This window comes from Sipha flava, unplaced genomic scaffold (assembly GCF_003268045.1).
Source record: "Sipha flava isolate LNK unplaced genomic scaffold, YSA_version1 250_pilon_pilon, whole genome shotgun sequence".
NCBI classification, from domain to species: Eukaryota; Metazoa; Arthropoda; class Insecta; order Hemiptera; family Aphididae; genus Sipha; species Sipha flava.
The window spans coordinates 923215-945560 of record NW_020272902.1 but is presented as its reverse complement, the minus strand read 5'-3'; the positions used below and the strand labels follow the sequence as shown (position 1 = coordinate 945560).

Here is a 22346-nt window from a genome sequence, read left to right as displayed (position 1 = left end):
ATAATTGCATGATTAAATGCACACGTAGGGTGTACAATAGTCAGATGAAAGATACACATTTCAAAAGGTATTTGTTATGGACGTGATTCTTTTTATAAACGGTAAGAAAATGTCGGTAAACGCATTTGCTTCAGTATAACTTTATTAATAGGTATAACTTTGGCGAATATTTAGCTTATACCTAAATCATAAACACAATTAACTCATTTTAAGTGGTTTATCTTTGTACCGCAAACTTATGATGCACTTAAATTTTTGTTTAATAAAACACTAATTACATACTCGTGAAATGTCATCGGAGTACACTGAAATTATTAATTTTAATACTATTGTATTATTCATATTATATATTTTTTTTTTAACCATCATTACTAAATATTCATAGTAATATTTACTGTATTCGTAAGTGTACACTATTATAAACTAAGTTCTATTTAACTTTTAATTCTATTATAATTTATGTGATTATTAGCTTAACTAATTTTAATACACAAACAGTAATAGTTTACAAACGCATTTTATATTATAGTTAATAAATAGTATCAAATCAGCTTTGATAATACAAAGATACGAAAGAAACTTCAATTTTATAATTTATTCTATGATTGATTTCGTAGTACATTAAATTGTTTAATTTTTTCCTTATTTTTATGAAATATATTCCTTATTAGTAGCATCGTTATTTCATACTTTTGTTTTGCATTATTATGCCTAAATAAAATGTACCTTAAATTTCACTATATATATATATATGTGTGGTTATATATATATATATATATATATATATGGTTTTAGCAAAAGCTCAAATTGTGTTTAATATATTTTGATCGGGAAAGATAAATCCCAATTATAATTTCTTTATCTATTTGGTATTATTATAACTTTTAAATAGAAAATGTTTAATAACATCAAATACGAATTTGTTATTGATAAGCTACATAATGAGTATAACTTCTTACCTAACCTAAATAATGAAATTTTCATAGTAACCCTTTCAAAACTATATTGTTTGTGTATCGATATAAGCTTAGTTAACTTATTTTGAATCCTAAATTCTAAACAACTGTGTCATTTTAAAAACAGATCTAATAGTACTAATCATTCAAATCACACAAAAATATATAATAAGTGTGTCTTGTGCTCATAACAATCTCCAACTCATTCAATTTGAATGTTTAATAGTTTAAATGATAGGTATTTAGTCACTAAGTATTCTTAGACCAAAACGAACCCTCTATCTTCATTAATCGGAGATATTGGGATACAAAACGATCACAACACATTGAGAAAGAAACGCTCCATATGAAATCAATGGGCGGAAATCGCGTTTGAGTATATAACTTGAACAAGGCAAAAAATAGATGTAATCCAATGTTTGATGCTTCATTTCGACACTAATAGCTTTAAATGACAAAAAATCATTATGTAAATCGGCTGGATAGAACGGCCGAGCAGATTTCATACATTTTTTTAATGTATAGATTTAGATAAGATAAATTTATTTTAAGCTTTTTTTTTTTTTTTTTAATAGAATTTGAAATAAAATTTACTTTTGTAAATTATTTTAAAATAATTATTTAATATAGATTTTTGGATTTTTGTACATTAAAATGTATCAATTAATTTACTTAATTTTATTACTATTTGGGCTTTTTATGTTCTAATAATGTTTAAAGTACATATAGGTTTTATTATGCATATTAGTAGAAATTCATCTCAAATTGTATTAATGTTTTTATGTACAGTTAATATACTAAACACTTGTATAGTTTTATGTATTTGAATATTTTAAGCTTTTATTAATGGTACGCTTGCATGCGATTTACACTAATTTATGGTCAGTTTTTACGTTTTTTGAAACAAAACCTTTTAAAAGTGTACAGTTTTGTATTTTTAGGTATTTATTCAACTCTAATCAAGAAACACCCAACATTCGAATTCTGATAGAGCTGTGTTTGAAATAATTAACACTCAAAATTTGATTTGATCCAATATATTACTAAAGCGATATTTCTTGAGGATATTTAGTAGAATGAGTTAATTGAGCTTTTAAATAATAGCCATTAATATTTTATTTTGAATATACGGAATTGGAAATTTATAAAAGTATACAAGAATATAAATACGCATAGTTATAAATTACGTTTAAAAATTAATATATATTACAAATTCGTTGCAACTTAAAAAAAAAAAATAATCAAACAGCAATATCTTGGTTCGTATTAGTATTGTACATCAATGAAAGACAGAAATATAATTGGTGATTGGTGATATTCAATGGCACATGAAATGTAGTAATATAATGTTTAGAACGCTCGGGGACTTTCAAATTTAAAAAGGGAAGTTAGAATCAACATCATCAGTACGCATTCCTCATAAAACATTCATGATACGTCTATGCTCTGCAAATGAAGCTAAGTCGAATTGATCGGTAAGCAGAAATCAATCGAATCGGTCGCAGAAGCCAACAATTTCTCATAATTGTAAAAGTAACATAAATAATACTGGAATTATTCAAACTAGAAAAACGTATGAAAAAATAAGAGATGATTATTAAACATTTGTATTTAAAATTGTTATTCATTTCATGGTACTTCATGGAAAATTCATGGAAAATCAATTGACACTGGTCATACGGTATATAACTTCTACCAGCAAATCAAAAGAAAGATTTTTAGCATTTCTACCATCAGTGAGGCACAAAGGAGAACAGATGGAATATGCATTAATAAACAAATTCAAAGAGTTGGGCATTCTATTAGAAAATTGCAGAGGAAAATCCTATGACAACGCCTCCAATATGTCTTTAGTATATAAAGGACTTCCAGCTCGTATAAAAAAGTATGCGAGTAATGCAGTTTTTTGTACCATGTGCAGCTCACTCTCTAAATCTTATTGGCTCCAATGCTGCCGAAACAACTAAAGAAGGTACTCAATTTTTTTTTATACAATTCAAATGGTTTATATATTTTTATTTAAATCAACATATAGATGGGAGCTTCTTAAAAACATCTTAGATAAATCTTCTAATTCTACAATAGTTCCAAAAAGCTTATCTACTACTAGGTGGTCTTCACGGCATGAATCGTGCAAAGGAATATCATCTGGATATAAAAAAATATTACAAGTTCTAAAAATATTATCAGAAGATAAAGCTCAAACACCATACACTAGACATGAAGCAAATTCAATGAAAAATAAATTGGAAAAATTAGAGTTAGTTTTATGTTGAATTTATGGACCCCCATATTGTAGAGATTCGACGCTACAAGCAGTCAAAATATATAAATTTATCAATTATTGTTTCATTATATGAATCATTAGAACTGTATGTACAAGAATATAGAAAATTATTTGAGAACATTTTGCAAAAGTTTAAAGATCCATGTGGGAAATCAACATTTTCATGAGAAAAGTTAAGAGTCATTAAGAAAAAAACACACTTTGATAACTCAAATTTTATAGAAACGGTACATCAGGGTAGTAATAAAATGAAGAATGATTTTTTCTATGTTATAATTGATATTATAACATCAACTTTGTGTGAAAGAAAAGAATCATACATAAATGTCCATTCAAACTTTGGATTTTTAAGTAATTTGACTAAATTACAGCCTTTGGCTCTACGTAAGAAAGCATTGCATATTGTTAATATGTACAAATAAGATTAAGATTTATCTTTCATTGAGGAAGTAGTCCAATTTCAACAAATTGCAAAATAATTTTCCAAACAAGATTTAACAATAAATAGTTTATTAACTAAATTGTCCAATTCTCCTTTGAAAATGACTTTTCCAAATGTGTTAATAATTTTAAAGATTTATGCATGTATGCCATGTACTAATGTCAGTGGTGAGCGATCATTTTCTGTTCTCAGAAGAATAAAAAATTAACAAAGATCTACACTTTCGCAAGAAAAAACATCTTCCCTATCGCTTTTATGTATTGAAAATGATATTCTTAGAAAACTGGATTGGTCTGGATTGGATTATACATTTTTATCATGAAAAGTACGCAAAAAAAATTTTAATTTGTGATAATTTCTAATAAAATACCTATTTATTTAAATTGTATCTAGTTTTTCATATTTATATCTATTGTAAAAGATCATTATCTAAAATAATTATTGACATGTGTGTTAAGTAAATAGACTTGTATGTTTGTTAAGTTGTAAGTATAACATATTATGTTAAGTATTGATAATTCGAGCGATGCGAGAAAAAAATATTTTGGTGTTATATTTTGAAAAAATTTCACAAATACTGAATGAGGGGCGTCATATATGTATTTGTTCCCCTATACATTGACCCTTATTACGGCCCTGATGGAAATACTTAACTTACAGGTAAATACATATATAGATATATAAAAATCCTTATGTTGGATGTTCTAACAAAAAAAAAAAATTTCGTTTGTACATATACAATTCGTAAATCTTTTTCCAAAAAAGTAAAACTAAATATTCGTCATTTAATAAAAACTTTTGGAAAATACCTTTGCTTCTAATGTCAAACAATATAATTTAATTATAATTATATTATAAATTATAATAATTTGCTACTGATAAAATTTATTGTATTTTGTTCGAATGATAATTCGTTTTAACCGTTCGGCAAGATGTAGAATTGTATAACAAATATATTTCCTCGCAGCGGAGATAACTACAATGAGCGTAAAACATCGAGCTCTATCTAGTGGTAAAGATTTGTACGAGGTTCGCTACATTTTTCCAGACGAATTGTAGTACGAACTAAAGAAATTTGAAAAATAAAAATTTAGCATTCTCTCGTTGTTTTGCTCTTTTACCTGCACGAGTTCAATAATAACTGAAAATCAACGTTACTTTGATTGGTTAAATTTTATTTATACATTTAGATGAATTTAATTTGCTAGTTTTTGAGTTTAAAAATAGTTTTTTTCATTTAATCGATATTTTTGTTTTATGAATATCAAAGCTAATGTAGCATAACATAAATGCGTTAAATTATATACTCAAAAAAAAAAAAAAAAGGACTTTAATTTACAACGAATATTTGGTCTTTGAAATATTCATTAAGCTGTAGACAAGAATCGATTGGTTCATAAAAGTTTAATAAAGATAAATATTACAAGATCACACAGGTGAACTTTAAATTTCACATGGCTATTTTAAAATAGTGAAAATCACTCAATAGTTAACTTATTTTTAAACGTTTAACAAGTATCATGGTTAAGTATCTGAATACTGATATCAATTTAATAATTATAAACAAGAAGAAGCGAACACTGAAAGTTTGAGTGAAAATTAAAAATCCATGGTATTTTAAGGTTTACCTAAAAACAAATGACTAAAATAAAAAATTCCAAAAATAGAAAGATTATTCGACAAAAATTATAAAAATACTTAGAATTGTAAAACTAATTACTTATTAATATTACATTTAGCGTTTTCGGTGTTAAAAATTGGGTATGTATTTAAATGTTTAAAACATAGAAAATAATTATTGAAAATCAATTGTTATTTTTAATACTTTATAATGTACGGTTTATATTTCTTTTCAATGAAGTTCAATTTTGTAATTAAATTTGAATGCATCTTCGCACATTTTCTTTACTTTATTAAAATTTAAAATTTTTTTATTAAATCTCTATAATATTAATTCGTGGCTCTTACTTCCATGTTATTTCATGTGGTTTCTTTTTTAAAAAAAAACTACTATATTGTAATTGAACTTTTTTTTATTATTTACATTATTTCAATTAAATAGTTTTAATTTAGTATTTTTTATTATACATAAAAAAAGTAGTTACAAAAGTTATTTCTAAATTGAAAATGAAGCCATAAATATATATATACAAATAATCATTCTTATAGAATACATCTCAATATAAAAAAATTATACTAATTAATTTTAGCCAAAAATCACTTAAAAGCAATTCATTTTTAATGCTGAATGAGTTTACTTTATTTTGTGCTCTATTAACGTGAAGCCTAATATTATGCATTTGTAGTAAAAAAAAAAAATATAATTTGTATTTTAAATTTTATCACAATAATTTATTTCATACTTATAATTTATGATAAGAATATTTTATTTTTTTTAACTCATCATCATTAGATTTTTACCTTGAAGAATTTTATAATGAAAGCAGTGGGGTAAAAATAACACTTATGACGTTAAAAAAAATAATAATAATTTAGACCATCATTAAAATAACGCCGGAAGCTTATAAAAAACACTGGTATACTGTACAAAAGGTGTAAGAGTGAAAATAACATAATGTTATGTTTGATGTTAATCTTTCTTTTCGACATTGTCGTATTCTGACTGCAAATACATAGGTATCTTTTAATTTTAAACAGTAATTGCCACATCAAGGTTAATAAAAGAGATTGCGTCGACGTAAATTTTGAAATATTTTAGAGAGATTAGTGTTCCTTCTCTACACTCGTCCTTCGTACGATATCAACGTATCAAAACAGGACAGATTCGGCTAACAAATGGCACTGCAAAGTCAACCAAATCCCGATTTGTTAAGTGTTAGTAAGAAGAAAAACAAAATGGCAATGAGTACTTCACGAAAATGTTGACTTGGAGAATGAGGTCACGTTTTTTTTGGAATGGATTACCCTGACAGGTGGGATTAATTGTAGTCAATATAAACGCATTAAATATTTAAGTGCTATAACTTTTTTAAAGCTAGTAAATATTGATAAAATGTTCACTGTGGCAAGGAAAATATTTCAGGTGTAAAATGATAATTATTGATAGTTAAGATAGATCTCGATTGATCTCCTATTTATACATAGAACTATCATTGTTTAATAAGAAACTTCAAATATTTTATATATTATTAGTATTTATAATTTTATTAATCGGTGTTTTATGTATTTTATTATTTTTCATAATATACATAATGTGCTAGTTGAGAGATTTGTGGGGAATCTTGGTCTTTTGTATTTATAATATCTGTAAAACTCAATCAAAACAAAAAGTAACTGTTTTAAACTATTAACCATGTTAAATTATTACTTTCTATAATTTTGTCTGGAAATAAATTAAAATTTTTCATTTTTACATATGATAAATTGGTTAAATTGTATTTTCCTAGTGTTTTGAATAATTCTATAACTGGATTGAAATTTTAAAACACACTCACTCATTGAAATTGTTTTTAAAAAATATACATACCCGTTTAATCCATTATGTATGGGCTCACATGCCTAGATTATATTATATACTCACGCGCGTGCGGATGATTCGTCTAGAAAGTTTTAGAACATTTTGCACAACTTGTGTAGATCCTATATACTGTACGAACTGTCTAGACATACCATATTATTACTTATTACTAGAATTAATTAACTTCCAAATTAAAATTATCAATTATAATATCGTGTTACTATATTCAATATAATTTTGTAGCGTTAAGATATTAATTAAATTTGATGCAATTTTAAAGTTATTAGTGTTTCTAAAATACTAATAAATCAGTGAACTGACTGTACTAATTATTTAATTATATCAGTAAGGTTTTACCTGTTTGGATTTCACTGACATTCTGTATAATATGATTTAAAAAATCTTACATTAATTAAAAATTAACATTGTGAAATTTTTTCAAGAGTTTTATTCATGAAATGTTTTTTTTTTTAATCCTATGAAATTTGAGGCAAATATAGTAAAAGTTTTTGTAGGACTAATAATTTATTATTATAGAGGAAAAACACGATTTTTATTAATTTTTCATAATCAATTATTAAATTATTTATTTTTAACTTAATTAAATGTTATATTTAAGTTTCAATGGAGAAATAAACAGTATTGAAATCACAACTTAAATAAAATAAAAAAAATAAATGATGAATTTTAAATTTAGGTTTATATAAATTATAAAAACTATGTTTGAGTTGTTCATCCACTACGACATGATCAATCTGGTTTTTTGTATGACCAACAGGAGACATCCAGGTTTGTTTATGTATTTCTTTGGGGGGGCAAATACAAGCTACTACTAATAGTCATAATTTTTGACATAGGAAATTACTTAAGTATGCTCCCATTATCGCTAAATATTTTGTGTAGGCTGTGTTCCCCAATTGTAGGTTTGAATACTTGTTTCTTACCGATTTTTGTATTAAGGTCTCCTATTATAATCTTTTTAGTCTTATGGGGTATACTGCCATAAACTCTTTCTAAATGGTCGTAGAACTCTTCTTTAGTTTGCTTCACTTTATCCTCCGTAGGAGGATGACGATTTATTTCTGCGATGTTTCCCCATTTACACTCCAACTATAGGAGACAAGTCCTTTCGCTGTGTGTTATGAAGTTTTCACAAATGATAATATGTTGTTGTTCACTATAAACCCAACCCCATATTCATGGCTTTGACCACAACCATAAAAAATAGTCGCATCCCGAAGGTTGATGTTTTTTACATTCGTCCATCTAATCTCTTGTTTAACTATTATTTGGCACAGATATCTCTGCACTGCAGATAGTACTGTCGTCATTGTTCCTGCTGCATACATTGTACGTACATTCCATGTTTCTAACCAAACTTTTATAATTTATTTTTCATCCGAGGCTTTGCTGTGTTTTGTTTCGGAACCAAATTAATTTTATGAGCTGGTTGGTTAGCCCTACGTCAACCCCCATTAATGAAGGACCCAAGTTTTGGAGGACTTCCCCTCTCTCTTTACTGGAATCAATAAGGGGCTATTGTGGTATCGTTTCCCACACCGGGTAATGGGAGCACCACATTCCCTACGCCATTACCTACTGGAATCGTTCGCCTGAGACTTTTCACCAATCGGAGCCCCGAATTTGCTATGCCCGGAGTACTAATTGCTTAGTACCCCCTGAGGGTTGATATTTAGTGACTGTTAATAATTTATAGTTATTTCGTACATATTTATGTTCTGAACAAGTATTAAATTAAAAAAATGTATATGAATTATATCATTTTGAGAGTAAACTTAAATAATTTCACTATTCGTATTCACAAAAATATTACAAGTTGAGGTATTTCTCTATGTAAAAAATAAAAACCAATTATAATTATGTTTCGTTTTGTATATTTATTCGTTTTATATTAAATGTAAAATCGTATTTTGTGGATTATATATGTCTATGTTATGTTAATGGTTGATGGTATGTTCAAACATATTTCTACGTCAAAACTATCAAATCAATCACGTATGTCATTTATCATCAAATTTATCAATAATTTAATTTCAAATTATTATTCTTGAAAAAATTGATTTCCAACGACTCTAAACTAATAAAAATTAAACAAAAAAATCATTAAGCTTATAATTATTATTCTTTTTCGTCAAAATAATGAGTAGTAGCTTTTATGTTTGAAAAAAAATAAATGTCTTTACATGTTCAACCAAAATAATATATCCAAGACGCAATCCCACGAGACTTAATCTGGTGTTGATGCAAAAAGTGGCAAAGCGTAACGAGTGATTGATTCCAACCGTAGATCCATTCGTATTAACGTATTATGATTTTTGTAGATATATGTATATTATATTATTATGAAAATTGCTAAAAATAAATAATAAGTTGCTATGATATAATTTGGACGAAACTAAACATGAAAATGAAGTCCAACGAAGCTTACCATTTATAATTGTTTTTTTTTTCAATACATTAATGATATTATATTTATTAAAGTACGATAATAACTTATGGTTATATGTCTCTCGAAAATCCAAAATAATTGTTTGTGATTATTATGTTACCAATGCAATTTACATAGAGATCCTCATTCAGGTTATGATATTGCTCATAACTTTTTCACAATAATGCCTCTGGATAAAAGATTTAAATTACTAGTACTCAAATTTTTACTTAAATTATTAAGAAATATTGTTGATTTTTCAAAATTAATAAAGTGTTTAAATTTTTAAAATTAATTTTCCTAATTCAAAAAATAAAACCGTATTTTACTTATCCAGTATTTAAAAAAACTACCATTCTTTATCACCTTCTTATATTTTGATGTCAGCCGCGAATAGCACAAATAATATAAATTTTTTTTACGCAGCACTTTTAGATCTAAATAAATTATTTTAATGTATTCCTAATCATTTATATATTATATTAATTATTGATTGTATTTATATTATATTATTATTTTTTTTTTTGTTTTTATATACAATTTATTATACTATGTACCTACCATCATATTTCTAATTATACTTTATAACTTTTATTCTTTTCAAATATTATGTAAATTGGTTTTTTTTCCGTAATAAATAAATTATTATTATTATTATTATTATTGTATATCTTGATTAAGTTATCTTCATTAAATGGATTATGGTTATTGGATATCTGTGCTAATTAATCGTTTAACTCAATTCACAGTACTGCGTATTTAAGTATATACAATCATTTTCAAATCAAATTTTGGATTAAATGTTCGATTTGATTTATCAGTGGTTTATAGACTTTTCATCTAATCTGACCTAGATACTATATACAAAAAATAACAAAAAATAATATCAGTTTTCATTTGAAGAACTAATAGTCGGCTGTTTCCTGTCTATTTAAACGTATTGGAATGTGAGATCATATGGAATATTTATAAAAAATAATTTTTGAATTTGAATTACGCTTTGAATTTAAGCGTATTAAATATTGATTGTGCCTTGAAAAATGCATTATTCAATAGTGCAGGTTTATAACTTATTGTCGAAATCCTTTTTTGCAGTGTATATAGAATACAATAATTATAAGCAATTGGATTTATATACTTTTAAACAGTTTAGATGCGATAATAATTAAATATTCTTACAACAGATAATGGAAGTGACAGAAATCAGTTTGAAAATAAGCTATTTACAAATCGCACGCTTAATACAACATCAATATCTGAATGAGAAACAAGAAATTATAATATCAAAATAGTTCATTCGTCTTGTATAAAATGATCAACAGATTTTAGCTTTTATCAATTGATATTTCAATTTTTATATATGTATGTATGAACTCATACTAAATTCATATTTTAAAAATAAATTAAGTATATATTATGTTCACCGGACTAAGTTAAAAATCTGGGTGATAAATTAAAAATAAATCAATCTTATCATCTAAACCAGTAAAGTCTAATAATAAGCAATAATTGTATATCTTTTTTTTCATTTATTTTTATAGAAAAAGAAAAATAATCAAATTTTAATAATCTTGAAAAAATTATATTGCACATCAAATTGCATAGATATTTCGCAATAATTTGATAGAGTCTGTCATTAGGGTCTCCAATATGAATTAAAAACATTTATTCCTACAATATTTTAATTCCTCGTCAAATTATATGTCACTGAACGTACAAGACATTTCGTCCAAATATGATATGGCTCCACTGTATCGGGTATCAACTTTATGTATTGTCCAGGGTGGAATTCCATCTCATATTCTCTATAATAAATTCATATCTGGTCAACAAATAACGCTAAATACATCAGTGACAGACTATGCTAACGAAAAGATATTTCTTAAAAATTAAAAGATAAACTCTATGAATGATAATCTATTTTAAGCTCACTTAGAATCTATGGAGGACTTGGAATACCAAATGGTGATTTAAACTAAACCATAGTAAATCTACTCATACCAATTTTATATTGAGACTCACTCTTTCACCAGAGCGTAATTTCATACAAGATATGATGAGGAATTGATGAGGAATTTGAAATGAGGAATTTGATCTTAAGTGAGGAGCGTTTATTAAAAATTAGAGGTTTGAGAATAAGAAAGCGATTGCTCAGAGATAGTATTTTATTTCTTATTTGGTGAGCCCATGTAAGTCGTTCATCTAGTATTAAATTACGTTTCGGTGAAAGAGCGAGTCTATTACCGATATTTTTTTCGAATCGAATTTACTGAATGTCCTTTTTTTCCAAATAGAACTTTTCCCGAAAGTCCGTATGCCCAAAAGCCTTTTTCCTAAATGCTTTTTCCCGACGGTTACTGTTTCCGAAATGTTTTGACTTAAAAAAAATTCTTTCCAAACATTTTTTTGATAAAAATAAAATTAACAAGAATTTGTGGGATAAAATTATCATTATATAAAATCATTCCTCAATAAAAATTTAAAATATTATACTGGACTAGAGATAATCTGTGGTTAATAGTGTTGGCCAACGATATAATTTTAATCATCGATATCGCTTTTATTTTTTTGATATCGTATCGCGTTATCCAAAAAAATATCGCTATCGTTATCGATTGAATTTCTTTTTATAATTTAATTTACTGGACGTATATTAAAAGTATAGAATATATTTAATATTATGAGTGTATTAAAAGCATAATAAAAGTATAGACTACATATTATATTATGAGTGTATTGATAGTATATTAAAAGTATAGAATACATATTATATTAATATATTGTAAGTGTAAATCAATTATTAATTATGAATTATTTTGTACTAACTGAAAAGTATTTAAGTATTTTAATTAAAATATTTCTTCTTCAAGCAGTGTTTCCATTAATGTTTTAGAACTTGGACTCGATTAGAAATATGAATTCAGAAATAATAGTTGACTGAGTCGCTCAAGATATAACCTATTTCTTTTCTTAGAAATCACTGTTCCAGCTTTGCTAAATAACCGTCAACAGGGAACACTAGTGGCCACTATACTTAAGTATTTTTTGGATAGTAACCTAACCTGAGTAGTACTTTGAGTTAATGAATAATCGTCTTCGTTATCATCATCGCTATCTAAAATTAATGATCGTAATTTCTTACGAGGAGGAGAATGTGTTTCAAATTTTTTTTTTCATTTTCTAATATTGATTCAGAGATTAATTCTCCATTTTCTATTTCTGGATCAGAAATTAATTATTTCAACTCATTTTAAAGTGGTTTCTAAACAGTTTCTTTTTTTTTCTTCCGATAGAAATTTTAACCCTCGAAATCTAGTGCCTAATGTAGATGCTTTTGCTAATATTAAACCCATAATTTCTTTTAAATATTTTAAGTCATCTAAAATAGGTTTTTTAATCGTAGTTAAAAAAATTAGTATCTAGTTCACTAACTTTTAATGTATTTAAAATATTTTTTAATCAACCTGTGCGCTATTGACGCAGTTGTGTAGTTTTCGCCACGTAATACTTCTGTAATTATTTTAAATGGTTTCAGTAATTTCAATAAGTCTTTCATATTTGTAAATTCAGCTGAAATTAAAAAACCATTTGTACATTTTTTGGATTTTAGAAAAAATATTATTAATTTAATTTTTGCATTTTAAGACACAATCAATTATGTCACATGTCGAGTTGAACTTTCACTCTTTCTAAAACTTGTGTACATAAACACCACTTTTCTAAATAATGACAAATTACATCTAAATAACTATGATTTGCCAGTGACGTCTAAAAATAAATTTTTATACAACCATGTGGAATATTTTTTAATAAACATTTTACATTTTCGCTTTCGTTTATTACAGTATGTTCAATAAGTCTAGTTATTGTTTGTTTACTAGGAACAACATACTCAGGTACGGCATTTTCCATACTTTCAAGAAAACCTTCCATTTTTGTAATATTTAGAGGTCTCAAATCATTAATAACAAATTTCATCAGGCTTTTTGTTAGTTCCTTAGTTCGTTTGGTTTAGTTAGATAATTTGAATGGAATTTGCTTAAATTATGGAAATAAACTATTATACCTACTTGATTTTGTACTTAAACGTTGTTGAAAATGTGATTTGAGATTAGTCATTTTTCAACTATAACCAACAGCATTTTTACAAAAAACTGGATTTTTATTTAATATAATTCCCTTTTCATAAACTTTAAAATCAAAATTTTGCCATATATCACTTCAAGCACCAAACAACGGTACAAATTTGAAGTTTTCACTCATTTTGTTTAATATAAATATAAAATAAATAGGTAACGAAACAAAATAATTACGACGTCTCACCACGATTTAACAACCGGCACTCAATTTAGATTAAACTGTTTAGTGTGGTGAGCTATTTTCTTTGAAATATATAACCTCGTATTATAATTTAGTATTTACTTAATACGTGATATAATTTTATTTTATACTGTTTACTCAGTTTAGTGTTTAATCATCCATAAAATCCCGAAGCCCGATTCATCATCCCAATATTGAGATTTTTCGATAACTATTTTAAGATATCGATATCACAATTATAAGAAATATAATCACGATATCGATATCGTTAGCGAATACTAGTTGCTAATAATGAGATATAACGGGATAATAAGAACATTAATTACGTTTTCAAATCATTAAATTAAATTGTATAAACGCAAACTAATGATTTACAGTTTTTAGGAAATTTATCAAAAAATATTTTTCAAATTTTTGAAAGTGTAAGTAACTTGTAGCTACTATAAAAAAGTAGTGACCGTAATCACATTTGAATTTTTTAAAAAAATAAGAAAATCAGAGTATATTAATAGCATTTGATTTAATAAAAAATTACAGCTTTTAAATATTATAAGAGATAAAAGAAAACAATATCTCAGCTTCCAAGCAAATAAAAAATGTCAAAATGTCAAAAAGCTTGTACTTTTTTTTTTTTCTTTTTTTGTTCTCTAATTAAAATAATTTTTGTATAACATAAAACTATTTACTCTCTGTTTATTTTTGATTTAACCCCCGACACAGTTTCGAGGAAATTGTATAAAACACAAATTGAACGTTATTTGATAAGGTTTTTCACGATGAATTTATTTTGTATTGTATATTATTATAAAAACAAACGATTGAGTATCATATATCACGTAAAAACAAAATGTTATTTTGGATAAACAAAATATTAAATTAAAACATTGGCATTTGTTTATTTATGTAAAAATCAGTTGAACATAAAAATTCAAAACCGAAATTATTTTGAAAACAGAAAAAACGTTTACATAAAATTAAAATAATATTTTTTCACAAAATTAACTCGTACTATTTGTTAAGAAAATATTTAACTCATAAAAATACAAAAATATTAAAAAATAGAAAGTTTTCATATCAAAAAGAAAAAGTTTGAAAATATATCTTTACAGTAGTAGTTTTGTTATTAATTTTTACTAATATTTAAATTAAGTGCGTAATTTAATTTTTTATGACGGAAACTACAAAAATATATAATTTAAAAAAAAGTTTAACAATTTTTTACCAATAACAATTATTTTGATTTCGATTTTAATAACAAAAAAATTATAATTATAAACACAAAAAGATTGTTTTTACTTGACCTTTATTTTGGACATTAAATAAGCGATAATTTTTCAATCAATTAAACCTGAAAATTGTATGTGCTATACGTAATTATTTTTTAACCATAAGCATTTTATATTTTATATTAAAGTAGTACGTTTATAGGATGGATCAGTATTTCAATACTATTTTAACTTAAATAATATATTATAAATTTCGAAAGTATAATCTATATCCATGTCAAACGAGATTCTAACTCGAGTATTTTTCATAGTCGTAATTTAAAGATTTTGTAATTCAATAATGTGTACAAGATTAGCTGTGCGTTCGTAGAACCAAATTATAAGAAAATGACGTATAAGAATATTTTTTGAAAATCAAACGTTTTAACATTGACAGCTATTTTCGGTATTTTAAGTTTGCGACTTAATGTTTAAATAAATAAGTCAGCTGAACGGTTTAAATAATAAAATCGATTTTTTATAAATACTATTTTTCGTAATAATATTTTTAAGATAAATATATACGTTTCTCGGAATGTGATTTTGAAAAAAATCATCATTTAGTCCTAGAGTTATCTACACGACAATGGTATGACTTGAGTCAGTGTCAGTCTGGCTCAAATTTCGATTACTAGCGTCGAACGTGAATGTTTAAATATTTTTAGTAAGCCAATCGTAGAACGGATGCGATGAGTTCTGCGCATTTGCGAGACCGTTTGCCGTAGGAAGAGAAGGCGAAAAAAGGAAAGGAAGTTTTGGGATCACCCAATTTAAAAAAAAAAAAAAACTAGGCTTTCTCTCAGTGTCTTCACATTCCACATTTATATTCAAAACTTTGGGATCACGACGAAAAATCGTTCAACCGCTTTAGAACGTCCATCATTATTTAATTCGATGACCAGTTGTAGATGTCAAGCTGCTTCCACGTTTATGTGAACTACGTTTTTTCGAAATATGATAGACCGACAAGTAAGCCAACCGCGACGCAACGAGCGTGTCGTCTGAACGATCTGTATCGTAATTACAGTATTTCAATTTTCGGTAACATTTGCGGAAATATATTTTCGGGTCGTTATCGCGATCGACGCGCGCCATGTGAACCTAGCCTTACGAAACACCGTCGTCCGAACAGGGATTGCGACACCACAGACTGAACGGTCGACGGATGACGGATGGGAACAAAATACAGTACGATAAATCATAGCGTAACGAACCGTTTCAGGACGTGCGTCGCGGGGTGGTGGGTGCGACATGAATGTCGGGTGAAGAAAGGAATAAAGGAGTCATAACGTACCTGGGTATTTGCAAGGCGACCGCGTCCAGACTGTCGGACGGTGTTAGCGGCGGTTTCTCGAACAACCGGCTCGGTGCCAGTGTCAGCTGATGCCTGTGCCTCATGCCTCGTTTCCGGCGTTTTTTTATTTCCTCCTCGCGGCGAAGGTTGTGCAAACGAAAAAAGAACATTGACATTCTGAAATCATAATTAAAATCGTTTACTTCGAAGAACATCGTTTCCTCCTTATTCGATGGAGGAGAAAAAAAAAATCAACAACGAACACAATATTACGATGTGACCAAGATAATTTGGTTCGGTACCGCCGTCTGGTATATATCATGCGTACGATACGAAAACGAAATTTTAAAGACGAAAGAGCGCTCGAAACGAACTTCGGATTTCGTTTATTCGCCGTTTGGTAAACTTAAACGAATCGCATTTGAATTTTCATCGACATTTTATGTAAATTTTTGGAAATAATTTCTTCTCGTCCGTTTGAACATTTACAAATATTGTTTTGAATTTAATCAAGAGTAAATTCATTTAAATAACAAATAATTCGTGAAAAAAAACTCGACATCGTAATGCCCCCTTCTTTAACTTAACAATTATGTTTGTATATAATAAATGTAAGTTGTATACGTTGATTTTTGATTATTTTAAAGACTATATGCTCAATCATATTTACCATCATGTGCATTACTACCCAATGGGTCATTCAATACATTCGTTATAAGCTATTCTTCAAATTAATACATGCCATTTGATTGTAAACAATCTAAACCCAGTCATTATTACAGTAATATTTTTGAGATATCCATCGTTGACATTATTTCCAGTACTTCAATGCTATGTAAAAAATATAATTAAATATTTGCCTCCGCGTTCAATTTTATCATAAATTTAATAATATTTAATACTCACAAAAGAAATTTTATTCAAATCGTAATTTGATACGATACAAATATTGAGTGTGAACATTAATTGTTTATTCAATTTTCTGACGTATTTGTAATTGATTACGATATGGGTTCAGGCTTTATCACATACAGATAGTATGCCTGTACCTTTCGATTATTTGTTATGGATTCAAATATATATATATACATACATCATTATTTATAATATCATGGATTCCATTTATGAATTTTTTTTCTCTTGAATTTTTCTAATTTCAGCTGTGAAAGTTCCTTTATTTTAATGTCATACTCGTGACATATTTGATATTTATCAACTATAGTGCGATCCGGCTTACTTTGATAGACAGTTTTAGGATAATAATTTAACCTATAATTTATTTTGACTTTAGGATATATAATCCTTTAAAAATTTTTACTCGACAGTGTAAATTGATTTTTAATAATATTTCTTGTTTTTTTTCTGGGTCTTAGGTAATCAGTCAATATTTATTTTTTTCAATTGTTTGTTGAAAGCACTTATAAATATTTTTCAACAGTTTTCGGTTATTACCTACGTCGATATTTTAAGGTTATTAACATCCTACCCGCGATCATATTTTATTCAAACAAAAAAATAAAAAAACCATCTTGTGCTTAACCGGTAGTGTGTATTCAACACGAATTTATTACGAAATGGATAATTGATATTTACGTCCGTCCAAAACTGACATAATTAGTTTATTAATAATATGACGCAATTTTATTTCTTATGATAGTTTAGTATGTATCTGTTCAATAGCGACTGTGGTAAAAAAGATTAGATGTATAGAGGCATAAATAACAAACATGTTACGGTACATCGATTTGATGGCTGCATCCCAGTTGCATGCCATCTCGTAGAAGGGTCCATCCGAATTGCATGCCACATCTTAGAGGGATATGTTGAGTACCTACAAGTTTATTTATCATATATTCATGGACACAACTTAAACTTTATTTTGACAAACTCTTTATGATATGGTTGTTAAAACTTTAATTACAATTTTTTTTATATCCGAGTAAATATTTCCATAAATTCATATTTACATTTTATTTTATTAATATAAACTATTGAACTATCATCTTAATTATATTTATTATTGTATATTCTCAAAAAAAAAAAACTCCACCAAATTTTATAATATTATTATTTATTTTAAATCCCATGTAAAAATGTAATATACAATCACTTGATTACCCTAAACTACAATCGTTTTATTTATTGTTTAATACTCACAGTGTCACCTTCTCCAATTTGGAAAAATGTTTACTTGGATATAAAAATATTTCAGTATAGATACTAATCGTTTTCTATTCATCCGTTTTTTAAAAAAAATAGAAAATTCAAAAATAAAGTTTAAGATGTACACATATGTGCATGATAAATAAACTTGGAGGTATATGGCATGCCATTCGGACTTACCCCTCTAAGATTTGGGCATGTAATTCGAATAAACCCCTTTAAGAGATGGCATGCAATTCGGACAATCCAATTTATATTTATTTTTTTGACATGCAATTCGGATGTACCGGATTTGACCATCAATTTAGTACGTCGTGGTACATTATCGGTTAACCATTATCCAATGGTAACGGAATTTTACAAGCGAAAGGAGATTTTAAAAGGATATTTATTAAAAAAAGAAATTGTTATTACGTTTAATTTTATTATTTTATTACGTTATTCTATCATATACGGAATGTGTTAAACTGTGAACATGTCCATTTCCATATTTGGAAATATTAAATTTTTTTTAACAGTCTGAAGTTATAGTAATATTATCAGCAACTGGCAATCAATATACAGTAGTATATATAATATCAATATACATATTGCTCTATATACTGTAGGTAAAGCGAATTTATACAATAATTGTATTCAAATCTGCATAAGCTGCATGCAGCTTTTACGTCGAACTCCAGTAAAATTGCTTTATAATACTTTTACAATAGTTTAATTGAAAAAATAACTGACGCTGATGAGTAGAGTAGATAATTGCATGCTGTTCAAATATTTCTAAAATATATTACTGCATATTGCTTTTATTATTTATTTATTTATAAAAATGTTCTTAAAACTCAAACCCTTTAATTTTTGTTTATTAATTATTGGTAATATTTATAGGTACCATTTAAGATATCGTGTTTGATGGACGAATGGATTCTGTTCATTAAACATTATGTAAATTAAATGATCTTATAAACTACTATATATAATACTATAGATTTATACAAAAACATTTTTTTTTCTTTCGTTAGGAACTAAAATTAATTATAAGTCAATATTTTAGTGAGAGTTATCTGTTCATGCATAAATATTCAACCCTATTGAAATACTAGCATTGTAGAGTGTGAGGGTCAATATAGGTCGAGTGAGCATGCTACGATGGCTGCGAGCGAAAGTATGTTAATATTAATTGAGGCCAAAAGTGTTAATATACAAAGTTCTCTAAATGTCATCCATTATTCGAACGTTGTACCTAACTCCAAAGTGACATTATATACGTAATGTAGAATTGATATGTAGAGAAATGATTTACTAATACTGTCATAATGGTTTTGATACTAAAAAGCTTTTATGTATTGTTACCGAAGAACATTTTTTTTTGTATCAAATCAAATCGTATACTCTCCTAGCCAATATTATTTATTTTTATGGTTCTCAAAATTGTTACAATCTATATTCAATTTTATACCTTGGTTATATGATATAATTTCGGACATTTTCTCTCTGTTATTATCTATAATTGTAAGTTGTAATTAATAAATATAAGTACGTGTTTATGCACTACACTTTCAATTATGTACTGATATAATTTTTATTATTACTCAAAAACGTTGTCATATTCTGTTTGGGAAGCCTACCTATCTCCTAGGCTGAAGACCCTTGGGTCTTGATCAATATATTATTAAGAATAATAGGTCAGTACTATAAATAAAAAAGAGAAAGGGATAATTGTCCAAAGTCCGTTTAAATACGAATGAGAATTTAAAATCGATCGACATTTATTGATTTTTACATAATGACGTTTGCATATAACTACTCGTACGTATTACATTGAGTTAACGCTTTTTGGTAGTACAATAAAAGTGAGGCTAATAAAAAAAAGTTTTTTTTGGTCATACGACGATCAAACCAAAGTTTCAACAAACTTTACGTCTAACTTATGCAATTCTCACTAAAATAAAACTATATTATAGCTTATACAGTATATCAGATATAAATACTTATTGTATATAAAATTTAAAAATCTAGAGTTAGAAATATTTTCTAATGAATGTCGATTTTATTTTATTTTTAATTACAATTTTTAGTTTTTACGCATTTATATGAGTTCACAGCCGCTGTTTCATGCAAGCGTGTTTTATAAATTAATGAAAACGAATTTCATTATTACATATTATCAGTGTTTTTAAAATGTTCAAAAACTAAATAATTTAACACGAAAGAAATAAAATGTAAAAATAATATTGATCACCTATAATAAATGAAATATCTATGGTTCAGATAGTAAATTTTTTTATTTTTTGAATCATGTTTAACGAATTTGAGTTCAGGTACACAATCAGATGCAAGTGTATAAAACGTGTAAATCCACCGCGCACGAATGCACCACACGCACAAAAATAAATTATTTGAATATCAGACCGCTTTTTAAATATATAATTAAAGTACCTATAGCATTGATTTCACGGAGTGCGTTAATATTATAACGGACACATATGGAAATTGTTAAGATCATCACGGACGTTGTTACTTTGAGTGCACACTATATTACGGTACGGGGTGCCATTTCTCTTATAAGGGTTGGCAAAAACCAATAAACGAACAAATAACTACGCGCATTGGAAACTGCACTACAGTTGGGTCGCCATAATCCGAACGAGATTGAAGAAAGAGGTTACACGTTTTAACAAAAGTACGGCATATCTATCTGTACGTTCTATAATCAATTCTGTTATACATATACAATAGAGACGTGTTATTTTGAACCTCGCCTGATCCGAAATACGAGGAAATCCGAACGGGCTTGAGAATTATATTAAAATCCACATACGTTAAAAAAAAAATCTATATTTTAAATCAACATGGCTTATTATATATCCATACATAATGATAATAATTTGGATTGTATTCATTATCTTTTTCAATTATGTTTTGATAAAAGATCAATTTTTCTGCAGTTCAAATTTTGAAATATATTTTTATCTAGATATAATTGAAAAAAAATAATAAACACAATCAAAATTATTATTATGTATGTATATAAGATTATATATCTACATGTTCATTTAAAATATTGAGTTTTTTTTTTTCTAAACCCGTTTGAATTTTTTGTAATTCGAAACTATCGATAAGAGCTAATTGAACAACAATTCAAAAATTAGAATCAATTTTTATTTTTTATTTATTTTTATTATTATTATTGCATATGGCTTCAGCCAAGTTATTAAGTAATAAAATAACAGTAAAATAAATATTAATCTGTAAATAAATTATTTTGGGGGAAGTGATACTATACCTTGTCGAGGTCTCATGTGAATAACGTAAATTTCACTATCAAAGTATAATTTAAAATAACACGACCTTGTGAAACTCTACGAAAATAGCCCGAAACGAATTAACATTGATACGGCAGTCAAACGTTCATGGACTTCTAGGCCATTTCATCAAAAAAAGTACTATTCGGGGCTACCCAAACCCACACGGCAGGCTATTTGTCTCGACTTCATCATACCACCATAACACAAAATAATTAAATTGAACAATGAATACAAATAACAAAAGTAACATTTGGCTTCATTTTAATGATAAAATACTATAAAAGGAAAACTCACAAAATAAATTTTAAAATATGAGTGTTATTTTTATGCCATTGTAATAGAATAGTTAATTTTGTGAGGTGAGATATGGATATTTTACCTTACTGGGTA

At 26.8% G+C, this 22346-nt stretch overlaps 1 protein-coding gene across 1 annotated transcript; it reads left to right on the top strand.

The window, feature by feature from the left end:
• The first annotated feature begins 2587 nt into the window (after positions 1-2587).
• LOC112684497 lies at positions 2588-3232 on the top strand. The gene is made up of 2 exons (XM_025556047.1): positions 2588-2841; positions 2992-3232. Exons 1-2 carry the CDS (start codon positions 2588-2590, stop codon positions 3230-3232), a joined length of 495 nt encoding a protein of 164 aa, XP_025411832.1.
• Positions 3233-22346: the final 19114 nt, after the last annotated feature.